Genomic DNA, 21,983 nt, shown 5'->3' on the forward strand with positions numbered 1-21,983 from the left:
GCAGAGATAGAGCGGCATGCAACTGAATCCAGTGGATTTTGCACTTACTCTTTCATAGGATTAACAGAGTCATAAAACAGTTTAAAGAACATTTATTTTAAAATGGACAGTAGGATCAGTCATAACAAAACAATGGAATTTGTATAAACTTTACAAATTCAGTAGGTTGATGCAGTCAAGGAGATGACAAACGTCTTGAAAATCAACTTTAAATGAAAATGCGGATATCTAAGGTCTTAGGCCACAATGTTTGCATTAGAACATTATTGTTCAAGTTTTGAAACTGTTTGTGCCAAGATGTCCTCCATCTGCTTCACATTTATGCGGGTTAGTAGCACTTGTGTCCCCAGGAAGTTCCGACCATTAAGCCCATGAGCCATAGCTGCAAGCTTTTGTGACCTAAACTGAACAACTGCCTCACCAATACCCTTGCCATCATCATCATGCAACAAATTGATATTCTCCATATTCAGTTTGTATTTGGAGAAAAGTCTTTTTATTTGACTCGTCTCCACATCTGCAGGCATGTTTCTGACAAACAGGCACGTCCGAGCAGCTGTGTTGGAGTTCATTTTTGGTGTCTCGACTAGATACGATTTCCTCTTTTGATTTGGTTTCTTCCTTGGGTCTAATTTAGGATGCCTGAAATGAGATTTGGCCATCATGTCCCTCATCTTCTCCTTAGTGATGGATGATACATCAATGGTGTCAGAGCCCACGTGGCACCCAGTGAGATTTATTGCGTAATCGTAATCCTCAATGCGGTTAAAACTAAGAAAAGCTGTGTCTGTTCTGTTGCCTTCCTTGTCAAGCAGATGGAGTACGTGTTTGTGTGCAATGTTTGGGCATCCAAACAATTCTTTTATTTCACTCTTGGTCATCACTCTGGGTAAATTTCTGGCCATGATAATGTGCTCCTCAGTTGGTGATAAGGTAGATGCAGAGTTAACGTCTGGTCTTGGTTTTCTTATCGATTGATATGGCAACTGTTGAACAGATCTCTTCCTCTTCAGTGACAACGTGGACTTTTGTTTGGGGTTTAAAGTTTCCCCAAGAGGGTTTTGATGGAGTTTCTCTCTCTTTGCATCATCAAATGGATTTTCACATTGTTGCAGAACACTGGTCCACATCTTCTCAGTTGCTCCTCGTACCTCCACACAGCTGGGGCCCAGTAACTGTTGGTTGAAAAGAAGAGCATCACACGAATCCTGCGTGCTTCCAAACTTCACAAGGCAGCCATGTCTGAGTCCCAACTTCACATTCAATATGACTTCCTGTACTGCCAAGCCTCTGAAAAAATGGCATATGTCCTCTTTTGTAGCCGAGGGTGGCAGACCGAAGAGCCTGGCATAACCGGGCCTTGAATTCGGAGTTAGTTCTGGTGTCCTCACCACATCAGACACTACCGATGTGCAGTCAGCCATGGGGTGATCAACCCTATGTCCCGCCTCATCGTTTTGACTTTGATTGGAGGACTGGAGTCCTTGTAGGACCGTACAAATCCCAAGAATAAAAGCTGTATTGGGATCAAGTGAATGCACAGCTGACGGATGTAGACTTAGAGTATTGGCGTGCAAAGGCTGTTGCAGTTTTGCAGTGCGGGGATCATTCCGCTCTGAGGTAGAAGATGGTGGATTTGCAGCATTGTGATCACGAGTCTTTAAAGATGGCCGATTTGCATGTGGAGATGGTTGAGGTCTCTTGGCACCCAGCTGGGTTGGGGGGGAGGTTATCTTCTTACTCTGGTCCTTTTCCAGTCTTCTCTTTTCCATCTGAAACTTCAGCTTGTGCTCCAGCTCTGCCATGCTGCTGATGCGTAGAGTCACCGTAGACCCTTTGAGCACATTCCCATTGCGCTGCATGACCAGCCGGGCATCTCTCTCGGTGGTAAATGCAATGAAAGCCTCGCTGAGACTCCCCCCCACGATGTACACTCCACCTTCAGGTATATAAAGGCCTTTGAAGAAGTTCCTTATGTCTTCTGTACCCGCCTTCATGTCGAGGCCTTGCAGTCGCAGGATTATTGTCATGGTGTCATACCAGGCCAGGTGTCTGAAAATTGAGGAACACGTGGTGCGCAGGACGGTCACGAGATATTCAGAACAAGAACACATGCGTCATGACAAAGCGCGGAGAAGAACCGCGGGAACTCTGCAAAACGGACAAAACTAAAACAGGATTTTTGATTTTTGTCTCAACAAAACGCCCTCACATACTCACCACAGCTCAGGAACAAAGTACAGTTTTAACAGGTCGAGTGTTGTTGCTGCCCAGTCTCACGCTTGCTGTTCCTCTGGAGAATCCCCTCACCTCGCTCTTTTCTTCTTGTATACACTTTGCAGCTCCGCGCGCCTCGGCTCCGCCCTTTCGCTCACTTTTTTTTCTCCACTGGTATTGAAATGTGATGGAGGCACATTTCTGCCCCCTACTGGACCGGAGCGACATGTCAGCACATCACAGCATTAACAAGTACACGAGTCTGTCATAGTTATAAGTTCTGTTGTATTTAATGTCAATTCCTGGACCTCATCTGGGACAGCCGCGACATTTAGGTTTCTTACATTCGACTGAACTGCCTTTCTGTCCATAGTATTGTTTCAGTGTAATTCTTCATAGCCAATAATTAATATTTTTTTCAGTTACAATAATTTTTTTAAATGTCTTTAATCCAAAGATACTATAACTTTAAGATTGCACATAAAAAATAATTTTAAGCAAAAAAGAGTTCATGATGGATCACAATCTCGGTCCATCGAACGGACTTAGTTTGAATGATCTGAAACATGTAGCAAGCAACAGTAAACATAGAACCAGAGCGAAGCACTTACATGGCACCATATATCCCTGAGCTTTGATTTGATTTGCTCTTTATTTATCTTGAACCGATCATTATATTTCAAAATAGAAAAACTAAATATTTTCCATGACATAAATCTCCAGACAACATAAATCTTGTACATACCTTATATGGGTTTGATAAGGGAAAGAAAGAAGCAGAAGCTTATCTGGTTCTGCCCCTTCTGCTTCAAATTACATATTCAGCTTTGAGGTGACTAAGATGCAGCTGCTGTTGCGTAACATTTCCTGGCAAATTTCCCCTCTGACTCATACATCCTGTGGAAAAAATGACTGCAAATATAAATACTGTATACAGTGAGCAGTAACAATAAAAGCATATTGCACTGTTGCACAGAACAAATTAAATGAAAATTGCACTTAAGTGTTCCAGTGAATTATTGGAGTGGACGAGTCTGTGTGTGTGTGTGTGTGTGTGTGTGTGTGTGTGTGTGTGTGTGTGTGTGTGTGTGTGTGTGTGTGTGTGTGTGTGTGTGTGTGTGTGTGTGTGTGTGTGTGTGTGTGTGTGTGTGTTACTGTAAGCATTGCTGGTTGTACAGTCTCACAGAAGTAGGAAAGAAGGACCTGTGAACCTGTGATACCAATAAAGTCAGCCTTGTTCCTCCCAAAAAAAACTATAATTTACTCAATTTGGGTTTAAAAGCCATTCATCTAAATATTTGGATGCAAATGCCCATGAGTTGGTAAGAAGTATTCTAATGGAAATTAACGCCTATTATAGGCCCTTCACACACACACACACACACACTAACACACACACCTCAGGTTGTAGGTGGGGATAGCTTTGTTGGGATTGAAGTGAGGTCAAATAAATTGTGTTCATGTAATCAATACTGATATGAATTCAATATATCCCACCACTTTGATGGCCATGGTGCATTTAATCATATGTGTGCACAGAGTGGTGGAGAAGAGAAATATCATACTCTAAACTTTGTTTGTCCCAGTTACAAATGATGACACTGGGTTTCCAGTGATCTGATTGGTCAGTAGTTGGGCTGGCTTTGATCTCTTATCTCGAATTTAACGTGCTCCGGAGCTGGTTAACCGTCGGACGGAAAACACAGTTAAACCTTAAATTACCTCGACGACCGCAATTCCTTCTGCGTAGAGTTTATTTGTATTTCATTTTTTTGGAGAGGTTTTTCTTTCATTTTTTTGGGCGACCCATACGTACAAGTCGTGACGTCATTACGCCGAATGAAAAGGATTGTGGGTAAAAGGAAAACCGTTGTTTACCATGGCGACGGGGACGCTGCCGTTCGTAGTTAGCAGACACAAAGTTCCTCTAACGTGTTTTCTTTTAATGTGTGTGGATTTACTTCACTGTCAGCAGTTTACTATTCCATTCAAGGCTCCTTCAGATTGTGGCGCGGAAGAATACTTCGACATTTCGAGCTTGTCGTGTGTGAGGTGCGGTCAAAATCAGCTCCGGAGCACAACAGGTCGGTCACAACAGAGCCCACAGTAGACCCGGGTAACGGTTAGCTAGGTGGCACATGGCAGATAATACAGACCATCTAAAGATCGGCTCAGAACATAACGCTCTCTCTGCTTTTTGAATTATTACAGGGTAAAATCAAACCCTGCCAACATAAACAACAGTAGTGCTAATACTATTATGGATGTGATAAGTATGTGTCAGGATATGGCTAATATATTCACAACAGTTGTGCATTAATCAGCTCAAACGCAACTGATACACAAATCAAGATACGGAAGCTAATCAACATTTTTCTTACACCGCTCATTCAGTGTGATTTGGAGGAGATGGGGGCTACAGCCTTGTGGGAGCGACTTAGTTTTTACTATTAGGAAGGAACACGCTTTGATTGTTAATGTACTAATATGTCATGAGCTGATCACTGCACAACCTCTCTGTGTTCTGGTTTCATTCCTTTTGCAGGATTGACCTGTATTTGCAAAACCGGATACCGGAGTATCATCACTGAGAAGGCGTCCATTAGTTGTGAGCAATGCCCCTCTGACAAGCCTGTACGTAGACTTTACCTTTTATATCTTTGTTCACTGTGTGTCTCACTTTGTTCTGTGATATTTCATCGCACACGTCCCACATCATTTTCAATCTTATTCATTTATGATGCTTTTTTTGACAAGCTGTCATCGACATTGTGGGAAATAGTATACATGTTTCTCTGTATACTATTATGGAACCTTGAGAATGAGATGATGTATTTTGTGATTTGGCTCGTTAAAAAAATAAAATTGAAAATTGAAATAGAAGCTGTGTTTATGTACAGGCAGTGACAACAGACGGGTTTGGGTGTATTCGCTGCCCAGGCAGTCTCAGTGATGAGGGCAAGTGCCTGTGCCCACCATCCAATGTCCTGGGTGAGTCACTAACGATAGGACTAATTAATGAATCTCTAATTTTTTATGTACTTAACACAATGAGGCAATGAGCCTGTTCTAAGTATAAATTGCTAAATGTGCACTGCTTTTTTTCCAGTGGAGAGAAACATCAGTGGAAACCTTTTGGAAGAGGCCAGGTGTGAAACCTGTAATGGAAACATCTCTGCTTTTTCTGTACCCAGCAGCAGTGGAGACAGGTAGTGTGGAAGTTCAATCCGTGTAGAATTGAGAAAGTTATGGACTGAGGGTTAAAAGTTGTTGAGCGAATTTAAGCACTGAAGAACATTATCTAAATCCTTGTCACAGATTATTTGGTATTGCTGTTGTTCGGTAGTGTTGTCCCTTTTCTCTCTGGCACTTCTTCTCATTTGAGCACTTGAGAAAAAAAATCTTAGGCCTGCTTCCTCTCTTTTAACATCTCTGACCAAGAGTGTGTAGAAAAGCTGGCGTGATTCCAGGCTGTGTCTTTGTGTTCTATGTGAAGGATTGGAACAGTCTCTAAAATTGTCTTTCAGGTGTGAGAGATGTCAGGCCTCCTTCATTAACACCTCCTGTATGTGTAACCCGCCTAATGTCCTGGTGAGTTCAGTCAACCCTCTACCCCCAGATACCCTCTGAAATACTGTACACACACCATTCAGTTACAGACTCATATAACACACATATCTTCAATGGTTCATGTGTATTTTCCAGGCAGGAGGATTATGTTTCCCTCCAGGCACCCTCCCCACAAATGTGAATCCCGGTGTCAGCTATTCCCAGTTGGTAAATCGTCTTTTCCTCTCTCACTTACTTATTTTATTGTTCTTCATTCTGATGTATTGTGATTTATGTTTTCTATTCTGTTCCCCTTGCAGAAGTTCAGTGTCCAGTCTGCCTGGTTTGTGAAAAACCTCTACTCCTCATCAGCGGCCTGCCTTGTAATTCCATGTCTCTTTTAACCCTTGTAAAAAAAAAAATTTATCTGTCTAAAAAAAAGCTAAGAATAGACTTCTACTTCGGGACAGAGCCTCACATTGACACAAGAAATGTACTCAATATGGCCCAGAAGGATATTTGGAATGGATATTGATGATGTTATCTTGGTGTTTATGGCAAAAACAGACCTTTTCAATTAATACATAGAAATTTTAATCAGAGAGCAAATCCAATTAGATAATTCAAACAGTTCGGTTTTAAGGAAAAAGGACACTTATAATTAGGGGCATCAGGATTTTTCTGAGCCGTTATGAGTGTGATTAGTCATTTTATGTATGTGAATTGTGTGCTTACAGGTCTTTTCCAACCTCACGGCGTGCCAGGCTCTTGGGAACATGTGTGTGATGAACATGCACTCCTTTAGCGGCGTGTCCAACGATGCCTGTGGTCTTTTTAACTCCATCTTCAGAGCAAGGGCTGCTGTGAGCTCAACTCAAGACATTTCCTACTGGTAATCAACACTATAACATATATGTAACATATATATGTATCTTTGAGATTAAACAAACCATTTCAACCCCATATACACTCATTTAGTGTCACCCAGAGAGGACATTAAGCACTTTGAATACACTGTCTTCAGGAGAGCTAATCTGCCATGGCTGTACTATGGGGACGAACCAGGACTGGCCAGTCGAGTGCTTCAGACTGATCCAATCCCTATTGGATTCAGTTTTAGAGGGAGAAACAAGGTTAGTGTGAAACCCTGACTCAGGAGGCAGAGTCAGTGCCTCTGACGGCTCTTCTGACACAGTGTATGAATGTAATAGAAAAAGCGTGCTAAACAGCAGCGATGTATGAATGTGTGTGAATGTGACTTGTCCTTTAAAGCGCTATGAGTGGCCAATAAGACTAGAAAAGGGCTATAAAAAAATATAACCCATTTACCACCATCATGTTTTTACAGGGAAATAGCTCAACAGCACAGTACAGACAATGCTCTGATAATCAACATATTCTGTTTATCTGACAGAACACTGACATTAAGCTGCTTGCAGCAGTCTATAATGTCAGAGGAGAGTTCCTCAGATGGGAACAAATAGGAGGAGATAATCTCCAGGTAAGATGCCAATTAGATATTCAGTCTAAATGCCTTGTAACACATTATAAAATATATTTAGAACTGCTTGGTTCGGCTCGATTGGTTGGTTGTTAGCTAAATCACAAGCATTATTATTCCTTTGCATGTCAGCAGTACTACTGTATCAGTTGTCACTCTTTTATTAATGTGAAGAAGAAAAAAAATGTGAGCCATACAAAATATAACACACAGGATGCTCAAATTCTCCACACCACCTCTTTTCTTCCCCTCGTGTCCTTCAGCTTTGTCCAGAAACGGCAACCAAACAGGCAGCAGCCTACAGCTTTGGAACTGCTTACAAAGAAAGTGTGAGTATATATCTGCCTTCATTTCACTCGGAGATGGTGCATAAACTCTCGCAGTTGTATTAAACCCTGTTTGTGTGTGTGCAGTGTGATCTCTCAGTAGCAGAGCTGTTGGTTACCCATCCCGAGCCGCTGTTCTACGATGTGTTTATGGATCTTGGTGGAGAAGAGGACAGAAAACTTCTCCCCCTGCCCACACTAGTGTATAACCAGCAATACAATGGACGGTTCATCAACCAAGGTGCAATTTTATTGTGTGTGTGTGTGTGTGTGTGTGTGTGTGTGTGTGTGTGTGTGTGTGTGTGTGTGTGTGTGTGTGTGTGTGTGTGTGTGTGTGTGTGTGTGTGTGTGTGTGTGTGTGTGTGTGTGTGTGTGTGTGTGTGTGTGTGTGTGTGTGTGTGATATACATCATTTTAACGTGTTTTTATTCTTTGTAGAGAGCATGAAGAACTGGTACCTGTCTCGACGTATGTTTCTTGTCGACACTCTGGGTGGAAGAGAGAAGAGTGTGAGCTCCCAGCCTAAAGTCATCCGAGTCGCCAGCAGTGTTAAAATCAAGTGGGGGCTCCCAATGTGCACTACACACCTACAAAATAACAGATAAAGGAAGTGAATGCTTTGTAGCTGCTTTGTGCAGAGTTGATGTTGTTTTTTGGCGTGGTCCAACGTGTGTTTGGTAGGTTCCAGCTGGTTCCACGGACCCTGGAAGGACAAGTATTTCCCCCTCTGATGATTGTGACTTACACAGATGTTCCCATCACAGATGTTAATACACAAACTGTGTCTGTGAGTAGGTCACACCCACACATACACACCTCCAGCTCACATTTTCTACCTTTAAAAAATTTAGTTGCAGTAAGGTTTTTTTAGGGGTTGCCTCATTTTTAAAAAGTATTTATCTGTTTCTAGACGACGTTTTCTATGGAATATGAGATGGATCAGAGCGAGGCTCGCGTAAAGACAGATGTGAGTAGAAGCATGAATGAAATGTTGAGAAGTTCATATCATAGCACACAATGATGTGGTATCACCTGATGTATTTTAATGCCCTCTGTGTGCACAGACCGCTCTGGGTGTGTTGGGAGGTGTGGCCGTGCTTTACTCTCTGCTGAAGACGGTCAGCTGGAAGAGAAGGATCGCCTCCCCGCTCATTGATGCGGGGGTACTGCATCTTCAACAAAATTCTAACCAACTCAATCCACGTGTCAGTCCAAAGTTTGGAAGTAATGTTTGTCTCTCTCTTTTCTCGTGCCTCAGACAATGCTGAAGTTTTTGCTGTTTTACGCTGGAGATCTGGCCAATGTTTTCTTTGCCGTCACTGTGGGAACTGGGCTTTACTGGCTCATCTTCTACAAGGTTAGTCTCATTCCTTTGGGACTTTCTATTATGAGATTGATGATTTGAATACTTTTGTTATATTTAATCTTTGTACCAGTTTCTCTTTCCTGTAGCCTTCTCCTTTAAAACTTTTTTTTAACTTTACTGCTTTTCCAAATACAAAGTGTTCCTTTTTCTCTTTGCATGGACTTTCAATTGTTTTTTTTCCTCTCTGCACTCTTTAGACATTAAAGGCAAGTATTTTTTCCTTGTTACTTTCTTTGCCTTTCAAGCATCTTTTTGCATGCATAGATTTAGGTGTTATTATTGTTGGCTGCCTTTTCAAACTAATTTATTTGTGTCTGTTTAGGCCCAACAGTTTGTATCGGTGCTGTTACCACTGCCTGCTCAGGAGGAAAAGTTTGTGACATACATTGGTTGTGCCTTCACTCTTAAGGTTAGACACGTGAAGAACCGATGATTCTTTTTGAAAGCTAGGTGGAATGCTTCCTTGCGAATGTTGATCAAGTATTGTTTTATGTATTTGTGTGTAGGCTGTCCAGTTTCTCCACAAGCTGATGCTTCAGGTGTCAGTCGACGTATTCCTTATTGACTGGGAGAGGCCACGGAGCAAAGCTAACAGAACTGTGCAAGGTACAAACATGTTTAATTTGATCTTACACTGTGCATTTTTTATAAGAAATAACTGACTCTTTTATTCCGGTCACCAATTTCACCGCTGTTTTCAGCTACTGGTGAGCCAAAACGTGACCCGTCTCCAGTCAGCATCTGGAGAACCTACTTTGTAGCCAACGAATGGAACGAGATCCAGGCCATCCGCAAGATCAGCCCGACCTTTCAGATCATGGCTGTGCTCTTTTTTCTTGAAGTACATCTTACACTCAGCACATACACACTTGGCTTATTTTGGCTGCATTTGTTATCTCCCTTGTCTTCATTGCTGGTATGTCATCCTGTGTTGTTCAGGTGCTGGGTTTCTCTAACTTGGCCCTGAGGGACCCCTGGCCAACTCTGGTCCGCTCCTCACAGGCGTACACCCCTTCATACAGCCTGACACTGCGCTACGGTCTGGCAGCTACGCTGTGGCTCTGCATCGGACTTCTGCAGGTAAAAGTTCCACCATTCATTATTATCTCCTCCTTCGCTCACTTTCTGTTGATCTCCCACTTCATGTCTTTCTTTAAAAACTGAGGGAAATACAGTTTAAACTACAAGTGTAGAGAGCTCCTTCAAAAGACAATCATTTATCCCCCACAGGTGATTTTCTTCACTGTGTTTTATGAGCACTTTGTGGAGGACAAAATCCGTCAGTTTGTAGATCTCTGCTCCATCAGTAATGTAAGTAGCAATGCGTATGATATCCTTTAAACAATTAGCCGTGTCTGTCTGGAAAGTTTTGCCAAGTGTATTTTGTCTTTTTTCACATAGATCTCTGTGCTGCTGTTATCTCAGCGTTGTTTTGGCTATTACATCCATGGGCGTTCAGTACACGGCCATGCAGATACAAACATGGAGGAAATGAACAACAATCTGAAAAGAGAAGCTGTATGTATACCAACAGACCACATGCTGTGTTACGTATATCTGAAGCATAACTATGGCATTATTGATTTCACATTATATTCACCCTGTTTCCGTCTTTTTATGTCTCAAGGAGTCCCTGTGTGGTCAAAGAGGGCTTCTTCCGAACACGGACGTCCAGACCTTCCAGGTGTCTCTAACCAATCGTCTGCGGTCACAGTATGACAGGATACGTGAGCCACTCAGCAGGGTGTGTGCTTTCTCTTGTAATGTTTATAATTCTCTGATAAACACTTAAATTGTGTAAAAAGATTTTCAATTTTCAATTTATTTTTGTTCAACTGCCTCCTGTGCTCCAGAGGAATGGCCCATCGCGTCTGATTGATGCATCGACGGCCAACCCGTTTGAGCAGAACACCAGAGCCTACCACACCATGAACCACTTCCTGGGATCCATTATAGACCATGTTAGTACAAATTGACACAAATAAACCCACATTCTGAATGTATATCCACTTGTTTGAAAAGTATATGAGTTGTTATCATTGACCTGATACATTTGCCTCTCATGTTGCCCTATTGACTGTAGGCCCACCCTGACATGGATTATATAGTGAAGGACAAGCTGATGTTTGAGAGGGTCATAGGAATGGAGTTTCTTGAACCCAGTGAAAAAAGCATATTTTACAACGGTAACGACCTCTTGGCCTAGAAAGGCTGCACATTTCTATTTGTTCACATATATATGTGTATATATATATTGTATGTGTACATTAAGTCTGTTTGTGTTTCTCACGTCAGATGAGGCCCACTCCTTCAGTGACGTGCTGTTTTATGGAAATGAGGCCACACTGCTGATCTTTGACACCCTGTTCTTCTGTGTCGTCGACCTCGGAAGTCAGAGTTTTGTACTTGCAGCTGTTCTTACATACGTACAGCAAATGGTCAGTAAATTGTCTGCATACAGTATGTTGCCTTCACTGTGCTAAAAGCAACATGTATTGAAAACCATCTCATTCATTACAGATATTTCGCTTGATCCGTAACTTCTTCGGGAGGAAGAACCTCATCAACAAGACTTTGGTGGACGAGAGATTTCTGATATAAAATTCCCTGCAGAGTAATTGCTAGTGCCAGTGTGGTTTAGTGGCATTTTTCTCAAACATGTTTTTCAGTTCACAGCTTGTGCAGCTATTTTTGTACTTTTCTTTACATGTACAGTTTTTTCCAATGCTGTTTTATGATGTAAATATCATAATTTTTTTTAAAGATTTTGAACTTTATATTGATTAAAATGTTTTGATATGAAGACAACCTTGTTTTGAGTTTAGTAGTTAGTATATTAGGGACTATAAATTTGTCAATTGTCAAATTTTAAATTCAATGATGATTTGGCATATCTCTGTATTATACAATTGTGGACAGTGTTGTAATACACTGAGCATGACTTTTATGTCAGCATTTGATTTGTATATGAATTTTGCATATTGTTTAATGAATTAGCCCAAACTGATGTTACTGTCTGGCAGGGGCCGAGTGGGTAATCGGGAGATTCGGGCGGATTCCCGGTGGGCCGCTTCACTTTCACTTCACTTTTGGGCCGGTCGAAAAAAACAACAACTGACAATTGTCCCGTTAGTTCAGTTGTCTTAAAGTTCACAGCGCCGCAGATGGGTTGTACGATCTGAGGGAGTTCCCCCCTCCTCCCAGGCAAAGTTGGTTGAGTCTATATAGCTTCTCAGGTACCGACAGCTTCATCGTCTCGACGGTAATAAGGGGCCGGGAGGGCTGAAGAGGCCAGGTTCAAGAGAAGAGGGCCATTGGAGGAGGGCGCTGCCAAATGTGCCAAACTCACAGAAATGTTTTGGAGAGGACAGACCCAAGTGGCAGCTGGTAAAGAGAGATATATTGATCTGTGTATACAGTAAAATGACCTCTTCATGATTGTTCTTGTAGCCTCTGAGCAAAAGATAAGCCAGTCCCCTGATGAGGGAGAGGAGCCAGAGGCCATGACTGCAGAAGGGACAGGTAGAGAGGATAACAGAATAGACACCATCAATTAAAGTTATTTCATGTAAGATAAGATAACACACAGAGCAGGAGAGGTGATAGATTCTTTATGATATCCAGATATTCAGAATGGTGTCAACATTAGGCTATAGATTTAGAGGTACGCTACACATAATTCATTGTGCCGCATAAATGCATTACAGTAAAATGATTGAATAAATAATAGGTTAATGTTGTTTAATCAAGAGTTCCTATCTGCTGTCATGACATCACAGTGTCAATGCCCTTCTGCATTTTTAATGCCATGCAATACAGGGGAGTCCGATGCTGAGAGAGGAGATGAAGAGACAGTATCCAGTTAGACAACAGCAGCCCAGCAGAAGATCCCAGAGGTAAAGACAGATGCTAGTGTAGACAAGGAGACCAATCATTTTGATTATTTTGCTAATCCTCAACCAAAGGATTTAGACACGTTTTCCATTACCATCCTCAGCAACCCACAAAACATCATCTGCTAGCAAAAGTTTTTAACAGCAAGCATGGCACCAAGCGCAAGTGGCTGACAGACAGTGAAAAAACACAATCACTGTATTGTTCTGTGTGTTTGTTTATTTGCACCTGCAGCAAGTGATAGTCCTTTCATAAAGGGAGGTATGAAAACATGGAAACATGTTCATCAGCGGATAGAGAAGCGTGAGAAAAGTAAGATCCACAGAGATAGTGCTGGTGCTTACTTTCTGTTGGCTAAAAGGGCAGATGTAAAAACATGGCTGGAAAACATGTCTCTACATCATAAGCAGGTGAAAAAGAAGCGTCAGGTGATGAAACGCATCATAGATGTGATAAAAGTCATAGGCAAATGTGGACTTAGTTACAGAGGGGGTCAAGCAGAGGCTGCTTATACTCTAGTAAAATACTACAGGTCAATCATGGCAACTTTCTAGAGTTGGTCATACTTTTGAGCCGGTATGATCTGTGCCTTCAACAGCACATTAGCAGTTGTATTGAGTTTCATGACACTGGTGCAAAAGGTAGAGGTAATCTTGTGACTCCACTTTCAACGGACGTTGTTGGTAAAGTTGTTGATATTCTCAGCCAGGTGATGAAGGACACGATTGCAGATGAGGTTAGAGAGGCAGGAATGTTTTCAGTTCAAATTGATACAACCCAAGAGGTCACATCAAAGGACCAGTGAGCTATCTTTGTCAGATATGTCACAAATGCCATTCATGAGCGGTTAGTCGCTGTGGTGGACTGTGAAAAATCCACAGGCAATTATTTCACAGAGCTGCTGAAACACACATTAGACAAACTCAGCATTGACATTGGCACGTGGGCAACTCCACTGATGTTGCAGCAAATATGCAGGGACAGTACAAAGGGTTCTCTGCATTTCTCTCTGCCTTGAGACAATGTATGTTGTGATTTGGCACTATACAAATAAAATTGAATTGAATTGAATTGAATACATTTGTTAGAACATATTATAAATAAAAACTACAAGGTAGTAAGAGCTGAACTGTTTGTTTCTGTTCTGATTTGTGTATTCAATTTCCACCACACCATAGAAAAAGTGGGCCGTCTTGGGCCTGAAACTCCTGGGCTGAAAAGTGGCCCCTCTCCGGCCCTGCTGTCTGGTGATTTTATCCCAAACAATTTGTATCAGGAGAAACATGATTTTATTTCTCAGGGACACTAGCAATTGTCTCTCAATAGTGTTTTTTGATTAATTAATTAATTAATTTTAAAAAAAAAATTGTAAAAAAATAACAACCTTTGAAATGTGTATATTTTACAAATAGGTCGTCTAGTTGTTGTTTTGCACGTCTTAGTCCAAATCATATAAAACCATGGATGATTATATTTATCTCGAGGTCCCGTCCATGCGTGAGAAGCTGCAGTGACGTAGTGGCGGCTGTCACTGCTCAGCCAATCAGCGCGCAGTCTGCGGTGCGGCGCTGCGGAGCGACACGGACTGTATAAAGAGCAGGGACCGGGCAGAATGGGGCGTGAAGTCGAGACATGAACTCCGGTAACTTACTCACGTCTGTTAGTTAAGGTGAGTTATGGCTCTTCGGTTTCGCTCTGCACTGCCGCTGTTGGCTCGTCCACAGCCGAGTGTTGAGCTAGTGCACCGGTATGATCCAGTTCGGCGGTAGTTCGGCGAGTGTAACCGGAGACTAGCCAACTAGCCATGGTTAGCATGAATGTGGCTCCGCTGCCCGGGTCAGTGACGCACGTCGTCTCCGCTCGAGAGCTCGTCTGTGAAAGAGTCTGTAAATGTCCTGTCCGTCGGCCGTTGAGTTGTGAGTTCAGCTGACGACTCAGAGGTTCGTCCTGTGTGGCACAGACTCGCAGTGTCAACAAACGTGCCAACTTCCTTGCAGAGCTCAACAGCTGGAAGTGGCCCTCTGTGCTTTGTCTGACTCACACACACTGTTTGGGCTTTCGTCTGCCCTTAGGGGGGCAGGTTGTCAGGTGAGCGGTCATCATCATCATCATCGTCATTATCATCATCATCATCGTCATCAGCTCCTGCTGCATGAGACTGACTACACGTAGATTTCACCCGGAGGTGCTGCCTGCAGATATATACTTGGACTGTGCGATGAGGACACACTATACGTGGAGATGCGGTCAGGAGCAGGTCACGACCCGACGGAACATCTCTCAAGATCCAAATGTCAGGCCCGAAGGCTAAGTTTAGCAAAAGCGTGTGAGCGCCGCTGACCTGCCTGAGGAACTCGAGCCAGTTCAACCTCGTGTGTCCGCGACGGTGCAGCCTCAGTACAGTCCTGTGTTTTTCCATCAGGCTCAGCGCTTAACATATTTGAAATGTTATTTCTTGTCTCGGGCATTCCCCTGTTGAATACACACTGCATTCAAGATGCATAGATAAACCAAGGGCATCTTTTTCTCCTCAGGATCAGGTAGCTCAAACTAGTGCGGGCTCAAACAGCAATAAACTCTGGCTTCAAGAAGGTCACAATGTTCACACTGAATTCGACTGTAGGTTCTACTTTCCAAGTGCGAGGGGAAAACATGTTAACCTTCCAGCGACGGTGTTTTACTGGCCATAATTGAATGATTACATTTTCCATTCCTGACACCTATATTTACACACATTTCTTACCATTGCATCTTTTTTTGTCTTGCTCATAAATATTGACTTTGATGGCCCCATCTAGGCTCGTCATGATAACTTATTTTTGTTGCACGATAGACAAGTCCAATACGATTTGTGTTTTGCTGCTGAGAGAAATGTTATCCACAGTTTAGACTTGCAATTTGAAGACATGGAAACCTTTAGAAAATTAATAAGAAATCCCAATTTTCTGACATGTAATAGGCCAAACCAGTAATTGACTAATCATTCAATATTCTTACTTCAACAAACAAGCATTTAGACACAATGGCTAAAATAGAGGTCAATAACAATTATCGAGTTCATATTAGTGTGTCGTACGATAAGTCGATAACATGATTATTGTGACAGGCCTAGCCTCATCTACTGTGGTTCACTACATGGGAATGGCATGTGATATTAGGCTGGATAACCATCCAGGGGGCAGGTTAGTGGGATGGGAGTTTCCATCCAGAGGTTTAGGTTTATATAGAGCCGGTACAATGGGGAGTTGATTAACAACCTGTTTAATCAATTGATCTGATTTAACCTGAACTGCTCACCGGAGACATATGTGAACGGTGGCCAGCGGGGTTAAATGAATATCAAAGATTGATCACTATACAAATGAGAACATGTTATGCTTCAATGTCAGGTTACTGACCAATCTATCAGGTTATTCAGACACAACATGTACCAGTGTTTGTTGTTTTGCTTATTTAAGGCCTCGCCATTCTCAATCTGTCCCAACGTCAAAAGCTCATGACACAATCTGTCTGTTTGCACATTGTTTGCTTAATGGTGCATGGAGGGACATTCTGCCCCAGAAGTGTTGCTCTCTGACTGCTGTGCCTCTGAGTGTGTTTTTTCCCTTTTCAATGGGTGTAAAAACAGGTGTGTGTGTGTGTGTGTGTGTGTGTGTGTGTGTGTGTGTGTGTGTGTGTGTGTGTGTGTGTGTGTGTGTGTGTGTGTGTGTGTGTGTGTGTGTGTGTGTGTGTGTGTGTGTGTGTGTGTGTGTGTGTGTGTGTGTGTGTGTGTGTGTGTGTGTGTGCCTTCAGTGCATCATCAGCCATGCCTGTGACATCTCAGCTGCTCCGGTGTTTGCCACGCGCCAAGGTCTTGGCCTCCACTCTGTTACCATGCCAACAACACAGGTCCCACATGTGGCACAGTCAGCTGCACTCAAGAAGTTACCGGACAGCCTCCGTCCTCCGCAGCTACATCCTCACGCCCCCACAGGTCAACTCCATCCTCAAAGCCAACGAGTTCAGCTTTAAGGTCTGTGGGGTATTTTGTGCACATAGAAAACATTTATCAGCAACTTTACGTTTACAACTCACGATATGTATGTGTTGCAATTACAGGTGCCAGAGTTCGATGGGAAGAATGTGTCTGCGGTGATGGGTTTTGAGAGTAATCAGCTGCCAGCCAACGCCCCCATAGAGGACCGACGCAGTGCAGCCACATGCCTGCAGACACGAGGAATGCTGCTGGGTGTGTTCGATGGCCATGCTGGCTGTGCCTGTGCACAGGTAGAGTTGATTTTGCAACTTTATGCTATGTGATCTGTTGTATACTCTGACTGTTGGATTATTTAATTGTTTATTGGCACTTCTCAGGTATTACCTTTTAAACAGCTTTTGAGCTGCAAATCTGTGGGTATTGGCCAATAAATGATTCCATGGAGAATTAATGGGTTTTATGGTTAGTTTGTGTTTAACCTGTGGCACCAACACTCTTTTTTTTTTTCTTTCAAATTGTTTAAGTGTCCAACTCTCTACCTCTCTGCCAGGCGCTGAGTGAGAGGTTGTTTTACTACATAGCCGTGTCTCTGCTGCCCCACGACACACTTTGTGAGCTCGAGGCAGCAGTAGAGGCCGGCAGGGCCCTCAGTCCCATCCTGCAGTGGAACAAACACCCCAATGACTACTTCAGCAGAGAGGCTCAGACGCTCTACTTCAACAGCCTGCGGACCTACTGGCAGGAGCTAATCGATCTCACCAGGTGAGGGCTGGAAAGAAAGAAGAAGAAAAATAACCAAGGCTTCACGACAGAGTCTCCAGGCCTTTTGGGCTGACAGCAGAAAATGCATTTTTCCCTAAAATATGTTAATCATACCATTATGTAATCACAGCTCAGTTGTTGCCTTTATGCAATGACCTGCTTCGGTCAGTCAGAAATGCTAGACGTAATATCTCTTATGGTATTCCATGTGACTATATTGGCAAGGCATCACAACAGATGAGGACATTTATTTGATTGAAAATCCTGTGTATTATTTGCTGGACTTCCTGATTTCTTCACCTGTTGCCCAAACAGACACACGTCTGTCTGTTTTGCCAACAGTGCTGCTTATTGGTCTCTGTTATCAACCTCTGGCTTCCTCCCTCGGTCTCACACGTCTCGCTCTCCCTTTTCGTTTTCAGCCCCGGTGAGATTCCAGACACCAGTGAGGCATTGCTGAGTGCTTTCAAGAGGCTGGACAATGACATTTCTCTGGAGGCTCAGGTGAGAACTGTGCAGTTGTATTGTTATGTTGAGAAACTTTGATGTTTTCCTTTAAATCTGAATTGCATGCATGTTCACTCTGCAAATTTGCATTATGAAATACGCCCTGGAACAACACGGGGAAGGAGTCAGCCCACATCCCTTTTTCAACTTATCTAAAAATGTCTTATCCAACAGCCTTAAAGTTTGACTTCAGGGATGCTATTGTCCACCTTTAGTTTTACATTTGGACCTATGTTTAAATTAATTCATGTTGTAACTGACTACAAAGTCCAAGTCATTGATGTTGAAGTCTAAATCACATTGCGTGTTTTTAATTTGGTCCAAGTGTAGGACTTCACCACGTATGAATATATCACTGTTCATTTCCACGGCAGCATCCGGATTTAAACTTAAATGGGTTTAAAAAGGAGATCAGGTGTCATTTCCTCTACATGTCATTTAAACCATGTACAGTATACTGTGCTGACCGTTTTGATTTGCCGTGCAGGTCGGAGACCCGAATGCTTTCCTTCACTACTGGGTGCTGAGAGTGGCCTTTTCTGGAGCAACGGCTTGTGTGGCTCACATCGACGGATCAGACCTGTATGGAGAATAAATACACGCATGCATTTTAACATAACCGATGCGTTTAAGTGTTAATATTATCAAATATTTTGAGCTTTGTTCCTCCCCTCTCTTTTCTCACAGGTATATAGCAAATGCAGGAGATGCTCGGGCAGTGTTAGGGGTGCAGGAGGAGGATGGCTCATTCAGTGCTCACACGCTCTCCAACGACCACAGCGCCCAGAACGAGGAGGAGGTGTCTCGGATACGGGGTGAACACCCTCCATCAGAGAGGAAGACAGTTATACGACAGGTAATACAAATACTAATTTGCTTGGTGTGGTTATTACTATACAGTTTTTTCTTAACCTTTTTTATTTATTTTTTCCTGCCATCGCTGTTAGGACCGGTTGCTTGGCCAACTCATGCCGTTCCGTGCATTCGGGGATGTAAAGTTCAAGTGGAGCATTGAATTGCAGAAGCGCGTGTTGGAGTCTGGACCTGATCAGCTCCACGAAAATGAACAAACCAAGTTTATCCCCCCCAACTATCACACACCACCCTACCTGACGGCTGAGCCCGAGATCACACACCACAAACTGCGGCCGCAGGACCGCTTCTTGGTGAGAGCAGAGGCAGCTACACATCACGTTCATCACTTACTCCTGTATATTTGTTACCAAACGATAAAGGCCTTGTTACATTATTTACAAAAGTAGATCATTAGGAGATTATTGACGAGGGAATATGTTAATTTTGCCTCTGATTTGCAGACTGCCATCAGTGGGTACAACACCATACGTACTTGTTTGGCAAAACGGAGATGTGGGTTTTTTATTCAGAGGTCAGGAACTAGGGTTGGAGATTTTTACTCTTCACCAAATGCTTGAATTAAAGTAAGACTCTGCCTCCCTCTTCTAGATGGGACACTTTTACTGCAATGGTTAATAACAACCCGCCGATTTTATCATTAACCACTATTCTAACACTATACTCCTGGCTGAAAAATGTGCTCTTCGCGCTGCCACAGAGCACAAAGATGGTTTCTTAGAAGAAGACACCCTTTTCTGGGTGTTCTTTCTTCAGAGGCGTTATTTTGTCTTCACGCTCACAATTTCACGTTGTATGCTGACCTTTTTGGTCTTTGCAGGCAAAGGTTGTAATTGTGATTCTGTGGGTTGTATTTCGCTTTGCCAGTGAGCATGTGAGTTACTTTGCCTATCTGATGTGACTCCTGTTTATTTGATTCCAACACTCTTCTGTTCATCCCCGCAGGTGATCGGCTCTGACGGCCTTTGGGAGACACTCCACAGACAGGAGGTGGTTCGCATTGTGGGGGAGTATTTAACCGGAGTGCACCAGCGTCAGCCGCTCAAAGTGGGAGGCTACAGGGTCACCCTGGGGCAGATGCAGGGGCTCCTCGATGAGAGGAAGGCCAGGGTGTCTTCGGCTTTTGAGGATCAGAACGTGGCGACCCACCTGATGCGCCACGCGGTGGGAAACAACGAGTTCGGCACGGTGGACCACGAGAGGCTGTCAAAAATGCTGTCGCTGCCCGAGGAGCTGGCCCGCATGTACCGTGATGACATCACCATCATCGTCGCTCAATTCAACCCTAATGTGATTGGAGCACAGACACAGGAAGGGCAGTCCTGAGCAGTTCAAAAGCTACTCACTGGTGTCACAACGACGAGAACACACACTCATGTACAGTAAATGTGAGCTGCAGATCCACACGTAAGCACACGCTGTGGACAAACGGGCAATACTAAATTAATATCAGAGCTAATCTGTTTTACTCTATTTATGTACAGAATTTGTATGTTTTTATTCTCTGCTACAGAAGATCTGGTTTCTTATGTTAAGTCAAAGACATCTCTTTTAAATCTGGATCGAAATCTCTTAAATAACATGTTATTTATTACAATATTCTCCCATCAACCGACTCATACACTCTCATCTCCGAGGCTGATGAAAGGCTGTTACTAACTGATTTTGTGCCAAAATTGTCAACCTCCTCGTTTTACCAAAAGACTCGGCGCAATTGAAAATACAGAAATTCCAAAGAGGGTGAATGTTGGGACTCAACAAGTAAAGAGGCCTTTCAGCATTGACCCATAACTTGTCTGTGCTATGACGGTAACACACTCTCTTTTTCTGTTGTCTGGTTTTGACATATGCTTCCCAGGCACAATCGTTTTCACTTTCACTTGCTGAATTGTAGGGAATGATGTTACAACAGAGACTGTTGCATCCATTTTTCTTTGTGTCGTTGTCATGAGATTTTTACTTAGTACCATTCAAACACACATTTTGTTCAATATTTAACCCTTGAGTATTGAGTATTTGGATGACGTTGACTCCAGCACACTGGATTTCAAGTTGAAACTGTGACTGTTAAGTTAAGTGCCGACATTCACATCCATTTTGGGTCATCAGTGCAGAACCCTGAAAGTTTAAAAGTCTGGACCTTAATATCATTGTTCAGAAAGTTCCCAGCCTCTGTGGCGCCAAAGATGCTTCCCAAGATTAAAGGTCACATGACGATTTTAGTGAAGAGAGATAAAAGGATTCTGTTACACAAAATTGTACCTGTTTCGTCAACTATTTCTATGTAATGGTAATTACCTCTTTACCGTATACTTTCACCGCTTTTGATTTTTAAAAAACTCTTTAAAATGACATGACTGAGAAGAAATGTGTTTTAGCTGCTTGCGGCTCGTGTTTGGAGCAGCAAGCCACAACCTGTACCTGGAGGCAACTCAAATAGACGAGGCTTCATTTTAAAAGGTCAAAAGCCAAAAAGTTTGAACCACTGAGCTGGAGCTGATTTTTGTTTCCAACCCAGTTGCTGGAGTACCAGGCAAAAACAAATACTATCCGAATATTTACAGTGCAAGTAATGAACTCTACAAGTGTAGGTAGACTGATGTGTACTGGACTATGAGTAAAATGACAGTTTGTATTTCTCGGGTTAAAAGGGACACATGTTGCCTTATGTTCTTTTTTCTGGCAGGTCATTGGCGTTGTGGGTAGCTTCTTAAATATTTTAATATTCATGACGGCAATGGGGAAAGTGGATGCACACCGCACTCCCATCACTCTCCAGTTAAACACCATTCACAGGCGTGTGTGTGTGTCTGTGTGTGTGTGTGTTCACGCCCCAAATGAATGAGCAGAATGTAAATATGAAACGGGCTGTTTGAATATTATTAAAAAGTTATTTTATTGAGCTTCAGCGTTAAGTTACACATGTTCATCTACAGTTGTATGTATAGATTGTAATTTATGTGGATTACATTTTGTATATGGAATGGTTTAATAAAACACTGAATACACACCA

General features: G+C 42.8%; 3 protein-coding genes across 5 annotated transcripts; 2 read left to right on the forward strand and 1 right to left on the reverse strand.

Annotated features, from left to right (window-relative positions):
• Positions 1 to 76: 76 nt before the first annotated feature.
• Positions 77 to 3,098, reverse strand: rbm12ba (RNA binding motif protein 12Ba). 2 transcript variants are annotated; one of them, XM_035636704.2, is made up of 3 exons: positions 2,963 to 3,098; positions 2,221 to 2,428; positions 77 to 2,052 (listed from the first exon to the last, which is right to left on the reverse strand). In XM_035636704.2, the coding sequence occupies exon 3, from the start codon at positions 2,028 to 2,030 to the stop codon at positions 264 to 266; it is 1,767 nt and encodes a 588-aa protein (XP_035492597.2). In that variant the 5' UTR covers positions 2,031 to 2,052; positions 2,221 to 2,428; positions 2,963 to 3,098; the 3' UTR covers positions 77 to 263. The 2 variants fall into 2 exon arrangements, with proteins under 2 accessions (XP_035492597.2, XP_035492681.2); XM_035636788.2 differs by having other exon boundaries at positions 2,221 to 2,425; positions 2,963 to 3,096.
• Positions 3,099 to 3,914: 816 nt separating this feature from the next.
• Positions 3,915 to 11,766, forward strand: tmem67 (transmembrane protein 67). Its single transcript, XM_047333967.1, has 28 exons — positions 3,915 to 4,301; positions 4,763 to 4,851; positions 5,118 to 5,208; positions 5,327 to 5,426; positions 5,745 to 5,808; positions 5,923 to 5,994; positions 6,087 to 6,149; positions 6,504 to 6,658; positions 6,791 to 6,899; positions 7,181 to 7,267; positions 7,531 to 7,596; positions 7,681 to 7,834; positions 8,031 to 8,151; positions 8,274 to 8,379; positions 8,503 to 8,559; positions 8,657 to 8,755; positions 8,851 to 8,949; positions 9,281 to 9,367; positions 9,465 to 9,564; positions 9,660 to 9,799; positions 9,898 to 10,038; positions 10,189 to 10,269; positions 10,360 to 10,476; positions 10,586 to 10,702; positions 10,812 to 10,919; positions 11,042 to 11,144; positions 11,254 to 11,396; positions 11,479 to 11,766. The coding sequence occupies exons 1-28, from the start codon at positions 4,097 to 4,099 to the stop codon at positions 11,557 to 11,559; spliced, it is 2,955 nt and encodes a 984-aa protein (XP_047189923.1). The 5' UTR covers positions 3,915 to 4,096; the 3' UTR covers positions 11,560 to 11,766.
• Positions 11,767 to 14,383: 2,617 nt separating this feature from the next.
• On the forward strand, positions 14,384 to 21,983 carry pdp1 (pyruvate dehydrogenase phosphatase catalytic subunit 1). Of its 2 annotated transcripts, none has more exons than XM_035636897.2 (9): positions 14,384 to 14,521; positions 16,645 to 16,864; positions 16,951 to 17,118; positions 17,379 to 17,590; positions 18,013 to 18,094; positions 18,585 to 18,679; positions 18,785 to 18,953; positions 19,045 to 19,263; positions 19,916 to 21,983. In XM_035636897.2, exons 2-9 carry the CDS (start codon positions 16,658 to 16,660, stop codon positions 20,294 to 20,296), a joined length of 1,533 nt encoding a protein of 510 aa, XP_035492790.1. In that variant the 5' UTR covers positions 14,384 to 14,521; positions 16,645 to 16,657; the 3' UTR covers positions 20,297 to 21,983. The 2 variants fall into 2 exon arrangements, with proteins under 2 accessions (XP_035492790.1, XP_035492873.1); XM_035636980.2 differs by having other exon boundaries at positions 14,406 to 14,521; positions 16,656 to 16,864.

This window comes from Scophthalmus maximus, chromosome 1 (genome assembly GCF_022379125.1).
Source record: "Scophthalmus maximus strain ysfricsl-2021 chromosome 1, ASM2237912v1, whole genome shotgun sequence".
In the NCBI taxonomy this organism is placed as follows: domain Eukaryota; kingdom Metazoa; phylum Chordata; class Actinopteri; order Pleuronectiformes; family Scophthalmidae; genus Scophthalmus; species Scophthalmus maximus.